The sequence below is a fragment of the Lissotriton vulgaris genome, chromosome 1_1, assembly GCF_964263255.1.
Source record: "Lissotriton vulgaris chromosome 1_1, aLisVul1.2, whole genome shotgun sequence".
Classification (NCBI taxonomy): Eukaryota; Metazoa; Chordata; class Amphibia; order Caudata; family Salamandridae; genus Lissotriton; species Lissotriton vulgaris.
In genome coordinates, this window is record NC_141685.1 from 851,904,902 (window position 1) to 851,924,274 (window position 19,373).

At 45.6% G+C, this 19,373-nt stretch overlaps 1 protein-coding gene across 1 annotated transcript in view; it reads left to right on the top strand.

Moving 5' to 3' along the window:
- Nucleotides 1-19,373, top strand: part of ARHGAP29 (Rho GTPase activating protein 29) — a 393,170-nt gene that overhangs the window by 347,377 nt on the left and 26,420 nt on the right. The window contains exons 21-22 of the mRNA XM_086957877.1: nt 5,182-5,482; nt 5,584-5,692. Coding sequence (XP_086814003.1) covers nt 5,182-5,482; nt 5,584-5,692 — 410 coding nt within the window. The remainder of the gene's footprint in view (nt 1-5,181; nt 5,483-5,583; nt 5,693-19,373) is intronic.

The following is a 19,373-nucleotide window of genomic DNA, read 5'->3' on the forward strand; positions in this document are numbered from 1 at the left end:
TTTGCATTATTTACGTGACCTTTCTTCAGATATTTTTAGAGTACTTTTTATCATTATTTTGTGTTCTGAATAAACAACCTTCCATTTTATGGCTTTCTTTAATCTGGTCGAAGGATGTGCCTAATGCCACAGATCCTATGTGGCATGGCTAAGGCATACTCTGGGGCTTTGGCCACACTATCCACCCAATAACCCTCTGCTGAGCCCGTGGGTTTATATTAGGGGCTCCTTGATCTCAGGACCACCTTCCTTCAGAGCCCCTTGAGATCTTGACTCATCCTTTGGCCAAATCATGCATCCAGTTCTCCTGCCCTCAGAGCACAAGCACATGGGGCGATCCCAGAGAGACCTGCCCTCCGATCTCTGTCTCGAGGTCCTGTGAGGCACAGCTTTCAGCAGTGCCAAGTGGACTCCGAGTAGGTCATTCATTTTAGCCTTGCCCTGTGAGCCTACTCTCAGACCTTAGGACACAGCCTTCAGTACTGCGGCCAGGCTCTCTGCTCCAAAGCACACGAAAATGCATTTGTAGGTTGACTGGTCGGTGACTTTACTGTAGAAATTTCGTTTTTGTTTTACCACTCAGGAATGATCCAGTAGTGGCTTGTTTTTCTTTAATGTGACTTGAATACATGTGACGAGAAACCCCTTTGTGCCCCACTTCCCCTCGGTCCTGTGCGTTTTTAGGTCTGGGTAAAGACTGTTTTGGCTGAGTACTGGGAGTAGGTTTTTGACTTCATCTGTAGGCTTTCGGTTTGTGTAGTTATTGTTCTGCCTATGAAGAATTACCTTTGTTTATAACTATTAAACATTGTGAGCCCAGACCCGTGCCAAGTGCAATAGGAGGGAACTGTGCATGGTATGACCCAGTCTAATACTGCAGGAAAGGGTTTCTCATTGTGAGGAATTCTGACAAATAAACTAGGGAAGGGCTTTCACATTATGAACTCTGACAAATACAATATAAAGGTTATTTTCTGGTTTACATATCTGTTGACCTGAATGTATAGTGCCGGTTGTCAGAAGTGCTCCAACAGCCAGAGTAACTTTACAGTCAGTCCTAGAGGTGCACAGCGACTTGGAAACAAGCAGAGTTTGGCACCTTAGCCTGCTTCCATGTTTGTGAGCAGCTTTCAAAGCTGTAGTATGTTAGTCTTATCTATGTTGCCCTTTGGTTGTTTGTTCATTTTCTGATCATTCGAATGCAGCTGCCTTTTCTCTTCTGTTGGTGAATTCAGTGGCTTGCACAAAATCAGTGTAGTTTGCACACACACTCACAGTCCGTGCTCCAAAAAGCAGCAACTCACTGGTGATTCTGAGGCACCAATTAGAAAGAAACCAGGCTTCTTTTTTGCAACTGTGAAAGATTCGTGTCAGTGCAAAGGGCAAAGCTGAAGTCTGGAACATTTTCATCAGGAAGTAGTAGTATTTAAAGTTTTTGGATCTTCTGAAATGAATGCACGTTTTCCGCCCCTCTGGTCCCCTCCACTTCCTACTGTTGTTTTCCTCTTGTAGCAGTGTATTTCATTATTTATAGTTTGACAAATCCATACTGATGAATTGTTAAGAATATGAATATATATATATATATATATATATATATATATATATATATATATATATATATATATATACACTAAAAAAAACATAGGTTTCAGGCCTTATATAGTTAGGAATTAGCACTTAAAAAACCTTGCAAATTCACTGAAAAAAACATAGGTTTCAGGCCTTATATAGTTAGGAATTGGCATTTAAAAAACCTTTGAAATTCACTGAAAAATCCATAGGTTTCAGGCCTTATATAGTTAGGAGTTAGCTTTTAAAAAACCTTTGAAATTCACTCAAAAAACTATACGTTTTAGGGGTGTTATAGTTAGCTGGACATTTCACTCATACAAAACCATTGAAATTGCTCCTGTACTAACTATATTTCGTGCACCGGCAATCCACTGCTGACGATGTCACATATTACATCATTCATGACATGGTCAGTGACATCACTGATGACCTCTCAAATGACATCAATGATGACATAATCCAGTGAATGTGGTTTGCTTCGTTATTTAAATATGCCTTATATATATAGCAATTTGCATTGAAGTATTAGTGAATATATAAAAATAAATATTTGGATGGAGGACTTTAACAATGTATAGTGTCTCACTAAATATAGTGGATAGTGACTAAACTGTGTGAATATCTGTATCACTTTGTCAGTTGTTGTGTAAACTGGTTCTCCAGTTGGTTACTAGCTATGTGAAAGTCTATATTAGTTATTGATTAGTTAATTGAGTATTTGTATGGGAGAGTGAATGTGTGTGTGGTTCGGTGGAGGGTGTGTGACTGCCCAAAGATGTGTGAATAGTTGATTCAGTAGATATATGAAGTTAAAACTAAATGTTCTAACAGTTATTTGGGTGAGTGAATATCTTTATGGGTGTGGTGATGAGCAAATATATTTCTCAATGGTACATGTCCAACAAACTAGAAAAATAAAAGGCAGTGTATGTGTCAGTTGTTGTATATAAATAAGTATACATAAGACTCAATGATTGTGTGAGTGACTGTATGGATAACTGTATACTTGTAATAATGATTTTATAATCTACTAAATATGACTTACTATCTAAATGAATAGATGAAGTGGTGTTTGTATAAGTGTGTAGCTAAGTAATTATGTAAGTATGATCCATTGTTTGCATAAGTGAGTAGGATAACTTCATGTGTGAATAGGTTGTGTGCTGGTGTGTAATGTCGATATAGGTGTATAAGTATTTTTGATAGTGTTCTATTGTTCATTGACAGCATGTATGAGTGAATCTACAGTTAAGTGATTAGATGTGTGTATACATCTAGGATTCAATGAGTGGGTTTTTAAATACTTGTATTGCTGCGTCAATGGATTCAAATATGATACTCTGTATTTTACAAAGAGTGATGAAAGATTTTACTAGTGTATGAAAAGGTGTATGTGATTGTCACGTGGATGATGTCATCAGTGATGTCATCATTGATGTCATTTGAGATGTCATCAGTGATGTCACTGACCATGTCATGAATGATGTAAAATGTGACATCATCAGCAGTGGATTGCGGGTGAGCGAAATATAGTTAGTACAACTAACTATATAAGAGCGATTTCAATGGTTTTGTATGAGTGAAATGTCCAGCTAACTATAACACCCCTAAAACATAGTTTTTTTGAGTGAATTTCAAAGGTTTTTTAAAAGCTAATTCCTAACTATATAAGGCCTGAAACCTATGGTTTTTTCAGTGAATTTGCAAGGTTTTTTAAATGCTAATTCCTAACTATATAAGGCCTGAAACCTATGGTTTTTTTCAGTAAATTTGCAAGGTTTTTTAAATGCTAATTCCTAACTATATAAGGCCTGAAACCTATGTTTTTTTAATTGAATTTGCAAGGTTTTTTTAAATGCTAATTCCTAACTATAGAAGGCCTGAAACCTATGTTTTTTTAATTGAATTTCGACGGTTTTTTAAATGACAATTTGTAAATGTATTTTTTTTTATACTGATTTACTACATTTTTTCAGGCAGGTGTTCAGAGGGCATGCCCCCTTTTTACAACACTCTGCAGCGCAACCACTGGCGCGTTTGCAGAGGAGGAACTAATTCTCCTTACATACTGGGGGTCCCTGGCGAGCAACTAGCCCACCAGGAGCCACCAGTATAAGCCAGGGGGCTGCCTTGCTTTGCCTCCTGGGCGGCAGTCCTTGGGGAAGTGTGGGGGGGATTGTGGACCCCCCCACACTTCTTTATCACTATGTCCCCGCGATTTGGTCCCCCGTGGGGTAATTTTTTTAAAAACAGACCAATTTAAAAAAAAAAATAATTTGGTCCTTTATTGTCCTTGTGGGACATCCTGGGCAGGCCTAGGGTGTCAGGGTGTATCTACCCTGCCCCTTTTTTTGTGTTCTTCACGTTTGTTTTTTTGCTTTCTTTTGCCTTTGTCTATCGAGCACAAGATGGATGGCAACACTTCCTGGTTAGAAATGTTGACAGCCAATGAGCATGCAGCTTTCTCGGGAAGGCATGCTGATTGGCTGCCACTGTCTGTCAACACTCCAAACCAGGAAGTGTTGGCAGCCATCTTGTGCCTCGGTAGAACGAAGGCACAAGAAAGCAGTGAAACAAAGGTGCAAAACACGTAAAGGGAGCAGGGTAGAAGCACCCTGACCCCCTTGGCCTGCTCAGGGGTCCCATAAGGACCCCCCAGGCCCCAAAATGTATTTTTATATTTTTTTTAAAGCGGGGTATGCGCACCGTACGAGTACGGTAAGCAACTGTACTCTGTATGGTACGCGTACGGTGCGCATACCCCGTGATTTTTAAAAAAGGGGCTGGGGGTCCTTGTGGGACCCCCTGAACAGGCCTAGGGGGTCAGGGTGCTTCTACCCTGCCCCCTTTTTGAGTTCTACAAGTTTGGTTGTCTGCTTTCCTGTGCCTCAGTCTACCGAGGCACAAGATGGCTGCCATCACTTTCTGTTTGGAGTGTTGACAGACAGTTGACAGCCAATTAGCATTCAGCTTGTGCTCGGAAAGGTACGGAGTACAGTAAGCTTACAGTAATCTTACAGTAAGCTGCTATAGATATATATATTTTTTCTCTTTTGATTTTCTCAGGAACTACTGGAGGGATTTACACCATTTAAACAAAAGGCCCTACTGCGTAGCAGTCCCTACCATTTTGCCAAGTTTGGTGTAATTCCGTTCAGCGGTTCGGGCTGTAGCCATGCCTAATCGTCCTATAGAAATTAACATGGGGAATACACGTTTTGGGACCCCCCCTTTTTTCTCTGCCCCCGCTTGACTAATCCCCCCGACACTTTCAGGGAAGGAGCAGAGCGTAACGGGCCATCTTCTTTGAGAAATACACAAAGATTCATCCACCGGCGCAAAAGTTATTCCCAATAGAATGTTGCGGATTTCCTATGGAAACTAGGTCCTAACTATATATACCTACTGGCGACCGCCAGTAGGTAATATATATAGATATATATTAGTTAATTTTTTTTTTTTACTTAAATGTCAATCTTCATACTTACATAAAATATTTTGTTTTAAATGTTCGGGTCCTATTGTGTGAACATTAAAAAAAAATGTTTGTTTAGACATCACCTTTAACATCCTTGTAATAACCAGCTTCTTACCTTTCTTTGTCAGAGTTGCAGAACAAGTAGAAGATAATAAAATGTCGGCCAGCAACCTTGGCATCATTTTTGGTCCAACGCTCATACGACCACGGCAGACAGATGCTACCATTTCTCTTTCTTCTCTTGTGGACTACCCATATCAGGCTCGCGTAGTGGAACTCCTCATAACGCACTACGAAAAGGTCTTTGACATGTCGGTCTCTCCTTCCTCTCAATCAGAAGCCACCTACCTGGAGGATATTTCTTTCACTGCCGCCCCACAAGGTCTGAAGCAGGTCAGCAGTCCAGAGACCCCTCCTACCAGCACAGATGTGAGTGGTATTTATGAGCCTTCTATTGGAATGAACTGGTTGTCTGTACCATTTTCCATTGTCATAACATTTTTGTTTACATGTTTTTCCACCCTCTGCAGTGCATGCTTGTTGATAGAAGCGAAAGTGAAGTGTCTGAATTGCGCTTGTTTGGAAGTGCAGAAGAAGGAAGAAATGCAGATGAGAAGTTAGATGACATTGATGGGCTTGGTGAGTGCCAGAGGCCCTGTAACTTCTGCTTATGACATAGGAAATTACATAGCACTGTATTTGGTCTTTGTTTCAGTGATGGGATAATTCTGCAGGTTATTGTTTTAAACTTTCCAACAATATTGTTTTATTGCAAGTTACATTGCTAATTATTGACATCAGTTAGATTTTCAGGGATGTCCTCAAAATTTAACAGTCCACTAGAAAAGGTTATTTTCTCCATTTTTGTCATCATTTCTTGTTCTTTGTTTAGCACATATATTCTTCATGCCCTGTCTTGCCCACACAAGAAAGATTTTATACCAGATAGAGATGTCCATACAGTGATCCCAAAATGTTTTTGTCATTGTACTAGGCAAATGCACTTTCTTTCATATGCCCTTGTCTAAGCCTGGACCTTCCTCATCTAAATTGATTGGGGCTGCTTCTAGCACATGTCCAGGTGCCTTGGTGGACCACCTGCCTCTTTTGAGGCTTTCCTCCGAAACTTTCACATAGTTTAATTGGAAAAAAGACTTGGGCGCTCAGTTGCCTTTCTTCTTTCACTTTCCCGCCCTTGTGAAACACTTTTCAGTCTGTGATTCCAAATCCGACTTCTGACGTGCAAAGCAGATCCTGCAGTAAGCATCAAAGCAGTTACTACATTGGTGCTCAGACTGTAGACGTCTGAAGTGGGGTGACGCTTGTCTGCCCATCCTCCAGTTCCTCAAGAACCTACAGCAACATTACTTTGAGATTCTTTGGCTTCTCTGAGCTAGTATTCTGCTCTTGCTCCTTCATTTGGTCATACCTCAAGTAATGTGTGTGTATTAGCTCATGTGCAAGGATTTACAGCGCCCCAGCCTAATTAGATATTGCTGTTTGTGTACTTAATTTCTCATAACAATTATGTAATTTTAGACCATATGTTTTAATCTGGTGCTTTCTTGTGACATTTTGCCATGGCACTGAATGTCGGGCACTAATTCTGGCCTTATAATCTAGTGCTTCATACCACAGGCCATTGCACACGTGTAGCGATTTCTCTCCACTATTCCCCCCCACTTATTCTATTTCCCATTTGGAAATATTTTATAAATGAGGGGACCAAATCCATTTGCTCTGATCCAGATATCAAGCAGGTTTCCAATTTCCAAACATTAAACCTGCATTAGTAAATTTCAGATATGATAATAGTTGGATATTCCCAGTCAATTGATCTTCACAAAATCAATAAACCTTTAGAAATGTCTTCAGTGTTCAAGGTGAGCAGAGGTGAGAACAAGTTTATAAAACATTTAAAACTAAAATGTTAACTTACTTATTTCAATATTTACATATAGCGCTCAAACAAAATCTCTTTTGCTGCAGAATGAATTCCAGAGTCCACAATTTTTTTTTCATGTATTGATTTGTCTCTGCATTTTACTCGGGGATACCTTTATTGTTAGCATATTTGAGCAGGTGTGAATTTTAGCCCTGGTGAACCTATTGTGCCTCCCCATGTGTGTCCTACATACCTCTTTCCCCTGGACTGGAATACACTGCAGTAATTGATTTGAGCCGTTTCATTTAGAGCCTGGTCCTGGGGATTTGGGCTCATCTGTTTCACTATTACATGCTAGTTTTTTGGTGTGTAATTGAAGTGCTTCACTTAATGCACATCATGATGACTGAGCTCAGATCCTTATCTTCATTTGTTACCGGTGGCATCTCTTTTGCTTCAGCACAAATCTAAATGCCCTTTCCAGGACTAGATTTAGAAGCTGCACAAAAGATTTCTAGTTATTTTTGGCTTGTTATTGCCAAAGGTCTATCTTTTATTTTTAAGTGGCCGTTGTACATTAGTAGTACAGTTGAGATTTCTGCATAGATTTCAAGGTCTTCCTCTTATTGATTTTATGTAGGAACCTCTCAATTTTCATGGTAAGCAAAGTGTACCTTTGGTGTTTCTGCTCAAATTGTGACATCTGCCTGAGAATATTAGGTAAGGATGCACCTTCTTTGTTGTACCTCATTCCTACCCCTCAGAAAGTAACTAATTAATAAAGTTTACAATATGTACCCTATGTTCTTAGATGCCCTGGTTTGATTGTAGGTTCTAACAGGAAAAAGCCAGTGGCTTGATGATAGGGTAGTGTCCCATTACAACTGGTGGGAGCTTTTTGTGAGATACATGCTTCAGAGAATTAGATCCCAGTGGCACTCTGTCAGGTAGATGAGGCAACTGTTAGAAACTTTGTTTGCGTAAGAGTCCACTCATTGTTCCCCTTTTTCCTCTGTTTAAACTATTTGGCTGCTTGTATCCAAAACTGCAGGAGAAATTTCTGGCCTATTAGTGTTCTAGAGTGTGCAGCTATTATGGACTTTAACACCCTCGTACCAATGCTCAGACTGTCCTTCAGCTGGTAAAGGTGCTCTAACCACTACAGACCTCAGATTTTTTGCAAATGGTTTAGGTAGATTGTGTAAGGCATTGCTAAGGCCAAGAGCACAAACTATGTGCTTTTCAGTAAAAGTGTGACATATTTATACTTAAGTCACCATTTGAGTGATACTCGTGGTTTGTTAGGCTGAGATCTAAATGGGATTTATTTTTCTGGTTTTCTCATCACGTTCTCCTGTTCTTGAGACGCTACTTCTAACTTCCCCCGATTTCAGTATCACAAGGACTTCTTATCCTACACTAGGTGGGCAAGTGGAATCCAGCAGCAAAGAAAAAGTTACTTACCTTTGTTAATGTTTCTAGTGCATACTGTGTAATCCTTCAGCTTACTCACTTTATGAATATTCTCCAGTTGCCAGAGTGGGTCTGGAAACCCTTTTTCCCCGAGGACTAGTGCTCCACCCACTGCAAGGTGGTACCACGCAACTCATTTGTTGCACTGCCTACTTAGAATATGAGCACTTCTGGGTGTGTAAGATGCTGACTGGTGCACTCACCTCAGTTATTTGTATTTGTGCCCAATCGAGGACTGCAGAGACAAACCAGGACAGATTTCACAAAAGTATCAGCATTTAACACCGTACTTAATATGGGTCTCTATGTTAATCAGGGGAGAAGGGAGGGATGAGTCAAAAATATTGGTACCGGAGGGGAGTACCTTTTTTTGTCCGATGGAGTCAGTGTTGTTATCCCCAACAATACAGGACTTTAGGTAATAAAACAAACCTGCCAACATTCAATTGATTTGAATGGTTGAGCAATAAATATAGTAGGTGGAAACATGCATAACAGACAATTCAGAAAATGTGTGGTAAGGGGTACCTTAGCAAAAATCTGGCCTGCCTCTATCCAGCACATGCACTCTACATTCAACGGAGACCGCCAACTCCCTGGCAACTCCAGCACTAATTGCATGAAGAATGCTTTCTACTGACTTTATATAAAAACATTCCCTCAACAACCCAAACCACTCCAAAGGGAGTGCACTGAACTTCATCCTGTCAGCATCTCCAGATATCCACGACCAGACACCTGTAACCCTGAACTGAACCAACCACTTTGCCATTCCATTCACAATTTTGCAATTACAATCAGCCTCCGTGGTAACCGAAAAGAGGACAAGCAACCTACCATTCCATCGGTGACATCCATCTAGGAAAATAAAAACAAGAGCTAAACTTGCCTGAACACTTCCAGCACACCTCAGATGTCTGTACTATCTTCAGCATTTACAGCGCCACTTTTAGAACTTATTTCAAACGCTATGCTCCATTGAAGATCTGATCCACTCAGCAAAAGCCCTCTGCACCCTGGTGCACTCATGAGATTTGCAAAAATAAATATACCATATAAAAACATAAAAATAAAGACAAACTCTTAGATGACCTCACCCTACTCGAAACACTGGTCTAATCGCACACTACTCTTTATAACTGGCAAAGCCTGTTACTTCAAGACAGCTGCCTGTGAGGCAACCACTAGAAGTAACTCTCTGTCCAAGGAAGGCTGTCGAACATTGCACCAGCTCTCTCTTGGAACCCAAAGTCCCTTCTTGAGTTGACAAATGGAGCTCCATCAACATCTCCACCGAGAAGATAGCCAAAATTTGATCCAAGATCTTTACCCCTTCCTCAACCCCCTCGCTTCCATCAATCCCCGATCGCCTCACCTGCAAATGGACCACCTAAATCTACTTTTGTAGAAGGCTCTCTCCATTATCCTGAACTCTCTCAAGGTAACTTCCGGTTAGGATGACGATCTTCACCTTTTCATCATCAAATCGTTCCAAGGATAAGTTCACACACCCCTTCTCCACAATGTCAATGCCTTCCTAAGCCAAGGAAGATTCCCTGATATCCTTAAGGCAGTACAAATCTTTCACCTGCTATTTAAACCATCATTTGACCTAGCTGACCTCGCCACCTTCATCCTTATGACCTGTCCCCACCCAGCAATCGCAGTACATCAGCAAGAATAATGTTCTACATGGCTATAAATAAGGCTTCAAGTCACACTTCTGAACTGAAACAGTTACACTTCAAGTAGCTGTCCTCCTCACGGACCGAAACAACTCCACCCCCTTGACCACTCTGCAGCTTTTGACACAGTTGGCAATCCATTTGTCTAACAGTATGAAAAAATGGGTGGGATTTTCAGGCACTATTCTAAAATTGTTCACATCCTACCTCACCAACGGATGCCAGCTCATGCTAATAGGTTGCACATGATCAGACACTACCCTCCTGCTAAATACCCCAGGTCTCCGACCATTTCGCCTATCCTCTTAAAGCTCTATATGGAATATCTTAGATCCATTTTTACAGACAGCAGCATTCAGATCTTTCAAATATGCAAATGATATCCAGCTCCCCCTTCTTTGTAAAGCGCTCTGATATCTGCAAAGATCTTGTTCGCGCTATATAAAACTTTCAAAATAAAATAAAATAAACCTAAAAATCTCAGCAAGCAACATACAGGTTAAAATCCTGCCTAAACCACATCCAGCCGTGGATGTAAACTACCATCCTGCAGGTAAACCCCACAAATACTGAATTCCTCCTATTTGCCAGCAGCACCAAACAACCAAGGATTAAAGCCTGGATCTCCAACTTAAACCTAATAGTTGTCCAGCCCAGTGCTGACAGACCATGCCAAATATCTGAGAATCATCCTTCATGCAAACCTCTCATTCAAGTAACACATTGCAAGGAAGACCCGGACAGCTCTCCCTTTTGAACAGCATGAAGCACTTTCTCTCAGAATATAACTTCAGAGCAATAGTACAATCCTTAGTCCTGTCCCAGTGGATTGAGGAAATGCCCTCCTCAGCCACCTCCCTGATACTACCCTAACATCTTTAAATGGTATCCTATAGGCAGCGACATGGCTCATGAAAGGTTCTAAAATATTAAACTAAATCACCCCCACTTTAAAACATCTACACTGACTCCCCCTTCCAGCATAGATCATCTTCAAGACGACCTGCATCACTTATAAAGCCCTGAACAACAACAGGCCCCAGCTTACCTTGAAACCAAATATCCATGTCTAGGTGATCACGCCAAACTGGCGACAAAACACTGCATAAAGGCAATCATTCTCTGTTCATGCTACTAGAATCTGAAATAGCATTCCTGTTGATGTCCGATTAGCACTAACTTTCCTGCAATTCGTAAAAAGAGCACTACCCTTAACTCTACAGTCTACCCTTGACCTTTTACCCAAATAATTGTATTCCCCCCCCCCCCCCTACCAAGCCCTGTTGGCCGAGGAAATGGGCAAAGTGCAGAACGTCAGAAAGGCCAGACTTTAATGGGTTCAAATCCTTGGACTCACACCATTCAACAAATTTGAACCAAGGGCCCATACATTCATTTTTGTAACAGGTTCTCTGTAGTCAAGATGAGATCTGCCACTTGCAGGGGTTAACAAAAAGTCCTTGATTGACACTTGGCTATCTTCACAAGTGCAGTTATGGCATCTGAGAATTTTTCTGTACCATCCTGCTACAAAAGCAGGTCTTCTCTGTGTGGAAGAGGGGCCAAAATGCTGAATTCCAACAATTTAGTGCACAAAATCATTAATCCAGTCTAGGGTGATTAGAAATACGGTGTGCTTGACCTTCCCGCACCTTCCTCGGGTCCTTTAAAATAAGTGGCTTCTATAGGCATGGCAACCCCTGTGAATATCCATGTGAACCTGAAGGCATCTCCCAAGGAACCATTTAGAGGGAAGGGTATGGCACAAAACCAGACTTGTCCTGTTCAGGACTATGGCAAAGGTATCCATGCAAGGGCACTAATGGGGAAAATATGATGTCCATCACTCCAGGATAAAGTTCTCACTGGAAACCCTCTAGGGCAGGAGTCTCCAGTGAGTAGCTTGTGAGCTACTGGAGGCTCTCCAGCTACCTGCGAGTAGCTCTCCTGTGTGTAGTCCATTCTTCTAAATTAGAAGCTTTTGCTTGGCTCAATTAATATAAGTTTATCAAAATTGAAAAGTGTGTATTTCAAACGAAAATGTGTATATTTTCAGAACGTATAATTTCCAAAATATTTTTTAAGTGGATATTTTAATGATAAATCATGCAACACTGTGAGAGTTAGTACTAACATTATTGCATTGGTATTATTACCTTGGTGCAAGGGGGCATTGCAGGAGTGGCTGTTATGCAAGACCCTTGTAGAGACGTTCCAAAATGACTACGCCTACATCACTGCTGGCAGTGCTGCTCTGAGGCGATCATGGTTGGTAAGCCTGCATTCCGGGGGCACAGCAGACAGTTACATTTCAAAGTTTCTTTCTGCACACATGTGCTAGCAGTAGGCATGCTTGTTTCAAATAGAAATGAGAACATAATAGAGCAATAATTTAAATGTATTAGTCTGTTTCTTTGCTTTGGAAGGACTGAATTTAGTGACCCAGTGGGGCATTTTCTCAAACTTTGTGTTCTGCTGTTGCAGTCTTTGCAGACTCTAGTACTGTTGATGTCTTTCTTGTCTTAGCACCCAGGATAATGTGCTGCATAGCTTGAAACTTATTAAAACATTGAAATGTTGGGAGCTCCATTGAAAACAATAGAGTGATCCGGACTTCTAATGGCTAGAAGAAGCCTGGAGCATCAACATTCCAATGTTTGTTCACATCAACAGCTGTGAACAAAGGCCTCATTTAGCCTGAGGGGATATCAACCCGCTCGGGCTCCGTGAGGTCTTTGATTTACAAATTAGAACATTCTGCCCTCTAGTGGCGGAATGTTATAATAACCGTATCGGGCTCTACCGGCCATTAAAGTTCCGCTCCCTGGTTAAAGGCCCTCGGCTTTAGCTCGGGTCTTTAATGCTGGAGATTAATGATTAGCTTAAATGTTTAGAGCGACTGGCTCTAAGACTTTATAAGGTCGCAAAGGGGAGACCGATTGCATTGCAAATGCTGGTTTGCATACCTTTTGTGGGATAATCCCTGGGGGATCACTCCATGATAAGTGACTTCCCTGAAGTGGGAAAGGGACCTTTTTAGAGTTTCATTGCGTGCTCCTACCAGAAATAATTTGCTGTCTCCACTCCCGGAGGACTTCATCTGCATGGACAAACAACTGTGTCAGGCTTACAAATATATAATTATATTATACTGCTGGTGTGGAAAAAGGGAGGGCTGATGACCTTTTTCAAAGTTGCCCGGCGTTAACCGCCTCTATACCCACTCAAGTTACCAAACAAAGAGGCAGGCGCTGGAGACTGGAAGGCAGGAAACAGAAGTTTTATTCCGACGGAGCAGAACACATCAAATCAGACAACAGGGTATCTTCTCGAGGTGCTCTAACCGCATCTCCGAGGCCTGGCCTCTTATACACGAGTTTATTGCTTTATTACGTTAAACACATCTGTCATTACTTTGATGTAAGGAAAGACATCCTCGGAATCCCCGCTTCAGGCCAACCCACACACATTTACAGTTGAAGTCCCCACCCCGGTCACAACAGGTGATGATTATCGCGCAGCTGGACATTCCGCCGATTCACGGAATGTGTGAGGTCGATCGGATCTCATGGGGTGGGGGCTTTGATCAACTCATGGATCCTTTGATGGGGGAAGCTTCCTACTGTACAGGAGGGGGGGGGGCAATAACAGTATCCGCAGGGCCAGGTGGCGGCCTGGGAACGAGGAAGACAAACGGGTACAGAGGAAAGGGGGTTTTATCAAAGGATCCGGGACCATGAAAGGAATGGAGGGAGGTGTTGCGCTGGGAACAGGATGGGGTTCCGAGGCAGAGCTGCGTGGAAGAGGGGTTTATGACCCGAGGCATGTGAGAGCGGGGGCTGTCAGCGTGCGGGGGATGCTTTGCGAGGTCAGGAGAGAGAGAGAGACGCGCTGGCTATCAACGATGGGCAGAGAGGCCATGGTACTCAAAATGGTTGCCGCTTACGCGCATGAATGGGCTCGAAAAGGGGGCAAGATGGCGCCGATAATGTTGATGCTGCAGCCTAAGTTTTAACAGTCCTCCCTTTTCAACATATCTAGCCAGCTTGCCTACTCGATATCGATCTTCATTAAATTCCTGACCTCGGCATCATACAATGCTCCCATGCGTTCATTTCCAAAGTCCACAGTCTTAGGGCAAATACAATTTGTACATAATGAACACAGAGGTGGCAGGCATTGAATTCCTAAGCATAGACCGCATATTACAACTACAGGAATCAGGATAATGATAAACAGTCTCCAGCCCCAGTTCTTAACAGTACTCCAGAACCATCCACCAAGTGACCATTCTTCCTGCTCCTGGTGGACTTCTGAAGAGAGTCTGTGGAGATGTTCGATGGCTTTGTACACTGAGGGTGAATTGTCCGGTATGTATGTACAGCAGCTGGACCCAATAATGCGGCATGCTCCACCACGGTCCGCAAGAACCACATCTAGGACAAGGCGGTTCTGGAGTGCCACCAAGCGGACTGCTTGCAGCTCGGCGGTGTTGTTAGCAAGGGTACCAGCTGTGATGTTCATTGTTGTCTCAACTGCCTGAGTCAGATGTCGGATGGCACGGCTGTTTGCCATCGGGCCCCAGAGCGGAACAAGTCCCTTCATAGCATCGAGGAACTGTGCTCCTGTTGAGTCGGCTTGTTCAATGTCCTTGGCTCGTTTTTGTCTATGGTGATTCGCTGGAGCCACATAAGTCGGAGGAAGGATGAAGGAGATGAAACAAGTGCCCCCCCAGCCTTTGGGGAGCCAGGTGTAAGCCTTTGTGCCGCAGACGAAGTACATGTTTGGGGACGATACAAAGGAAGGTGGATCAGTGGAGTCCAAAGTTCTGGTAAAACGGCAAGCACTGCGGCCTACCAACTGTGTCCCAAGCCCTTCTATGCACATGTGGCCTGTGACGTTGATGACAGATAGAGCCACAGTCAGGGTGGCAGCCGTTCGTTTCCGTAGGTAGGAGAAGGTGGGTCTAGTTGGATTGTTGAACACCTGCATTTCAATTCGTTCTTTAGCAGGGATGTCCATGTGGATAGAGTTGTTGGAGGTCTGCGGACAGAAGTGAGTCTTGGTTTTGTTTCGCCAGACCTCGTGGAAGAAATGCGTTATGGTTTTGCTGGAGGTGGCATTGTCCTTATAGCTTTCTTGCAGGAGGATCAGCCAAGCAAGGCAGGAGCCGTGAATTGAGAAGGGCGAAGGGATGAAAGGTATTGAATGTCCAGTGGCGTGGGGTAGCAACCCACAGATCCAACAGTTGGTGGCATTGGTGGCAAGATTGTGCTGGTGCAGCAGCTGTACAAAGGAGTTATTCCAAAACTCCTTTCGCCTCTCTCTGAGTTGAGGAGAGAGCGAAATCAGGTAATGTTCCTTCATGGTGGTAGGCTGAGCAGTGGTCAGGAATGTTTCATGAGCAGGTGTTTTTTCTTCCACAATCCAGAGTGTGGTCATGAGGAGAAAGCAGAAAAGGATTGTGATGAAAAGTGCAATTGTCTTTGAGCTGTGGAGTCTGTCTGTTTTTGGGTTTCTGTAGTGGGTATTTCCTGTTGCTTCCATCATCTTCTTATTTGGCGCTTCCATCATCTTTTTATCTGGCGCTTCCATCATCGTCAAGGTGCTCGGTAGCGGGCAGAACCACAGACTTCGTTTAACTTCTCTCCGGTTGACCCTTGGTGGTGTTTAGGTCACCGTTCTGAGATTTAACTTAGTCCGTGGTCTACTTAGCCGAAGCTCCCTCCTTTCGACGCAGGAAATACCCTTCTCTGGATGGCACAGTGGGATCAGAGGCTTTTGTAAGTTCAAGTGTCTCGGTATCAGGATAGCAGGTTAGTGACGGTCGGTCCTTGTTCAGGAGCTCTTCTTGGTTGTCGATGCTTTCTGTTGTGACCAAGGTCGAGGAGACCTTTTTGCAGTGGTGTGCGTGCAGCCAGTGCCGTTTCCCCTCCACTCGAAGAGCCGTCCGGGTGGTGATCAATACGTGCCAGCGGCCCGTCCACCGGGGTTCCAGACTCTTCGCCCGCTGAAAATTCCGGATCAGCACATAATCCCCAGGTTGGATGTTGTGACCCGGACCCCTGGAAGCATCGGGGATGGCCTGCTGCACCTGCTGATGAATGACAGACAGAGTTTCAGTCAATTTATACAGATAATCAGACATTAGGACGTCCGGGACGTCATGAATGGAAGTTGGTTTCGGTGCAGACCAGACACTCATGGGTCGACCGAAAACAACCTCGTAAGGTGTCAAGTGATGTTTGGTGGGGGTGGAACGCATCGATAGCAATGCCAGTGGGAGGGCGTCTGGCCATTTCAGACCCGTGGTAGCCACTATCTTGGCCAGCTTAAGCTTTAGTGTGGCATTGTGCCGCTCAACAAGTCCAGCAGACTGGGGGTGGAAGACTGCGTGGAACTTCTGCTTGATGCCCAGCCCCTTTAAGATGAGCTGGATGACTTCGGCTATGAAGTGGGGGCCATTGTCGCTCCATAAAATTCGACAAAGGCCGTAGCGAGGGAAAAATTCCTTTAACAGTACTTTTGCAGTGGCCATAGCAGTGTTGTCACGGGTTGGGTATGCTTCCACCCATTTGCTAAATGCGCATACCACAACAAGTACATATTTCAGGCCTTGGCATCTGTCTAGCTGGATGTAGTCCATCTGCAGGACTTCAAACGGGTGATTGGGGACCCCAAACCCTCCCCGGGGTACTACAGTTCCTTTCCCGGGGTTGTGTTGCAGGCATATCAAGCATTGTTGGACCAGACGTTTGGCGGAGTCTGTGATTTTATCATTGTGCCAAACTCTGGAGACAAGTTCAATCATGGGGGCTGATCCTATGTGGGCAGGGGAGTGTGCCATAGTCAGGATGGGAATCCGGTATGAGTCAGGTAGCAACCATTTGTTTGTGTTTTTTGTCCGCCAGCAGCCTTCGTCGTCTTTTAATCCCACCCGTGCCCATTCAGTCAATTCGTGTTGTGTGCTAGCCATTTGAATGTCTCTAATAGTGTCCCTAGCGTCAGTCCATTTTTCTGCTTGTGACCTGGTCACGTACATACGTGTAGTCGTCCTATTTTCAGCTGTCGTTCGAGCAGTGATGTCAGCTAGTGCATTTCCCTGTCCAATAATGTCTGTCACTTTCTTGTGTGCCTGGCATTTGATGACCGCAAGCCTTTTGGGGAGAAGGACAGCTTCGATCAAGGCGGATGCAAGATGGGGGTGCTGTGTGAGGTCAAGAATCCCCTTTCCCTCCAAAGGAGCCCAAAATGGTGAACCACCCCGAAGGCGTACTGGCTGTCGGTGTAAATGTTCGCTGTGGTTCCTGCTGCTAGAATGCAGGCTCGTGTCAGGGCAATCAGTTCCGCTGCCTGGGCAGATCGTTGCGTGATGCGGGCTGTCTCGACTACAGTTTGAGCCGTGGTGACTGCATAGGCAGCTGAAGTGGTGCCATCGGGGAGTTTGACGCAAGAGCCGTCCACCCACAGTTCTCCGTCGGGGTCAGGAAAAGCTGTGTCTCTGAGGTCAATTCTACATCTGAAAGAAACACGTTAGTGTTAGATTCCTTACCTTAGAATATCCCCAGGCGTCAGTCTGGATCCGGAAACTTTTGCGTAGCAGTACCCCTGCGCGTCGGTAGGCGTCGTCTGCAGGCGTCCCCTGCGGCTCCGCGTCCGTCGTCGGCGTCGTGCGCCGTGATGACGTCGCTGGAGTATATAGACGCCGCCTCCGCGCGCTGACGTCAGTTCTTCTTTTTTCCGCGCCAGCAAGCGCAGATCCGAAGAGCAGTACTCTTTTTGTGCCTGGTAGGATGCCCGGTTTCAAGAATTGTGAAGGGTGTGACCGCACGATGTCGGTCACGGACCATCACCGACTCTGTCTCCGGTGCCTGGGCCCCGACCACGACGTGGACGCCTGCGTCGACTGCCGGGCCCTCACTAACAAGGCTAGACGGGAGCGGTCCCGCAAGCTGCTTGAGCTCCGGGTGTCGGCCCCGCGTCAGGAGAGGTCTCGGTCCGGCCGGAGGTCCAGGGAGCGTTCGAGGGAGCGGTCGCGGAGCCGCGCCGAGCGCTCCGGAAGTCGTCGACATTCGTCGGGCTCATCAGGTAAGAATCACAAGAAGTCGGGGCGTCGTCATCGTACCCCCGACTCCCCCCGACGCTCGCGTCGCGACGCGGCCGGGGGTTCGGGTGACCCCAACTCCGCGGCTCCGCGTGAGTCGACAGCGTGGCCTGCCCCATTCCCTCCAGTCCCTGGGCACGGTGCGACGCCTGAGGAGATTGAGGCGTTCCTCATGGCCATGAGAGCGCTCAGTTCTCCGACGGGGCCTACGGCGCCTTCGGGCCCAGTGCTGCCATCCGGGGGCCCTGGCGGGTCGGGTGTCCCTGGCTCGACGCCATCGGGTGCTCCGGGCCTGGTGCCGCCGACGGCTCCGACCCCGGCGCCGCAAGGGCCTTCGGGGTCGACGCCGGCTGGCCTGCCGGCTGGTTCGGCGCCGATTCCATCAGGGTTACCCCCGACGCCGACGCCGCCCCCGCGTGGCGCCGGTTCTCCTGTGCCGGCTTCGGCCGGCGCCGGGGGTCCGGCGCCGGCTCCGGGCGGCGCCGTCCCCATGCCCTCCCCGAATCCGGACGCGGAGTCGGACCGGCGTCGATCGACGCCGGGTTCGACGCCGATGGGGCCTGTGAACGCCGAGGAGCCGGTCTACATCGTTGACTCCGAGTATGGAGATGATGAAGAATACGGGGAAGGTTGGGAGGGGTCTGAGGACCCTCTGTCACGTGAGTGCCAGTATGACCCGGACTGGACAGGTGATTTGGGGGATGCCAGTGGTCTGGACGATTCTCCTAACCCTGGTTTTATCTCCTCCTTCTGTGGAGTCGGTGGAGGGAGCTGCATATTCAGTGGTGCTGATGAGGGCTGCCAAGGCCTTACACCTTGAGCTCCCCGTCGCGGCCGTGAGGCCTAACATCCTCACTGAGGTCTTCAAACCGCAGTCATGCCCACAGGAGCCTCTGCTGCCGTTTAACGAAGCCTTGTCAGACGTTCTGTTGGGCACGTGGTCCAGGCCCGCTTCAGGTTCGCCTGTTGATCGGAACGTGGCCTGACGCCACCGTCCTTGCCCGGACGACCCCAAATTCCTGTCCGCCCATCCCACTCCCGAGAGTCTGGTGGTCCAGGCCTCTACCTCCCAGTCCGCATTCCCGTCGGCCCCGCCCGATCGGGAATCCAAGAGGTATGACCAATATGGCAAGAAGGTCTTCTCGTCCCTGAGTCTGGGACTGCGGTCTTGCA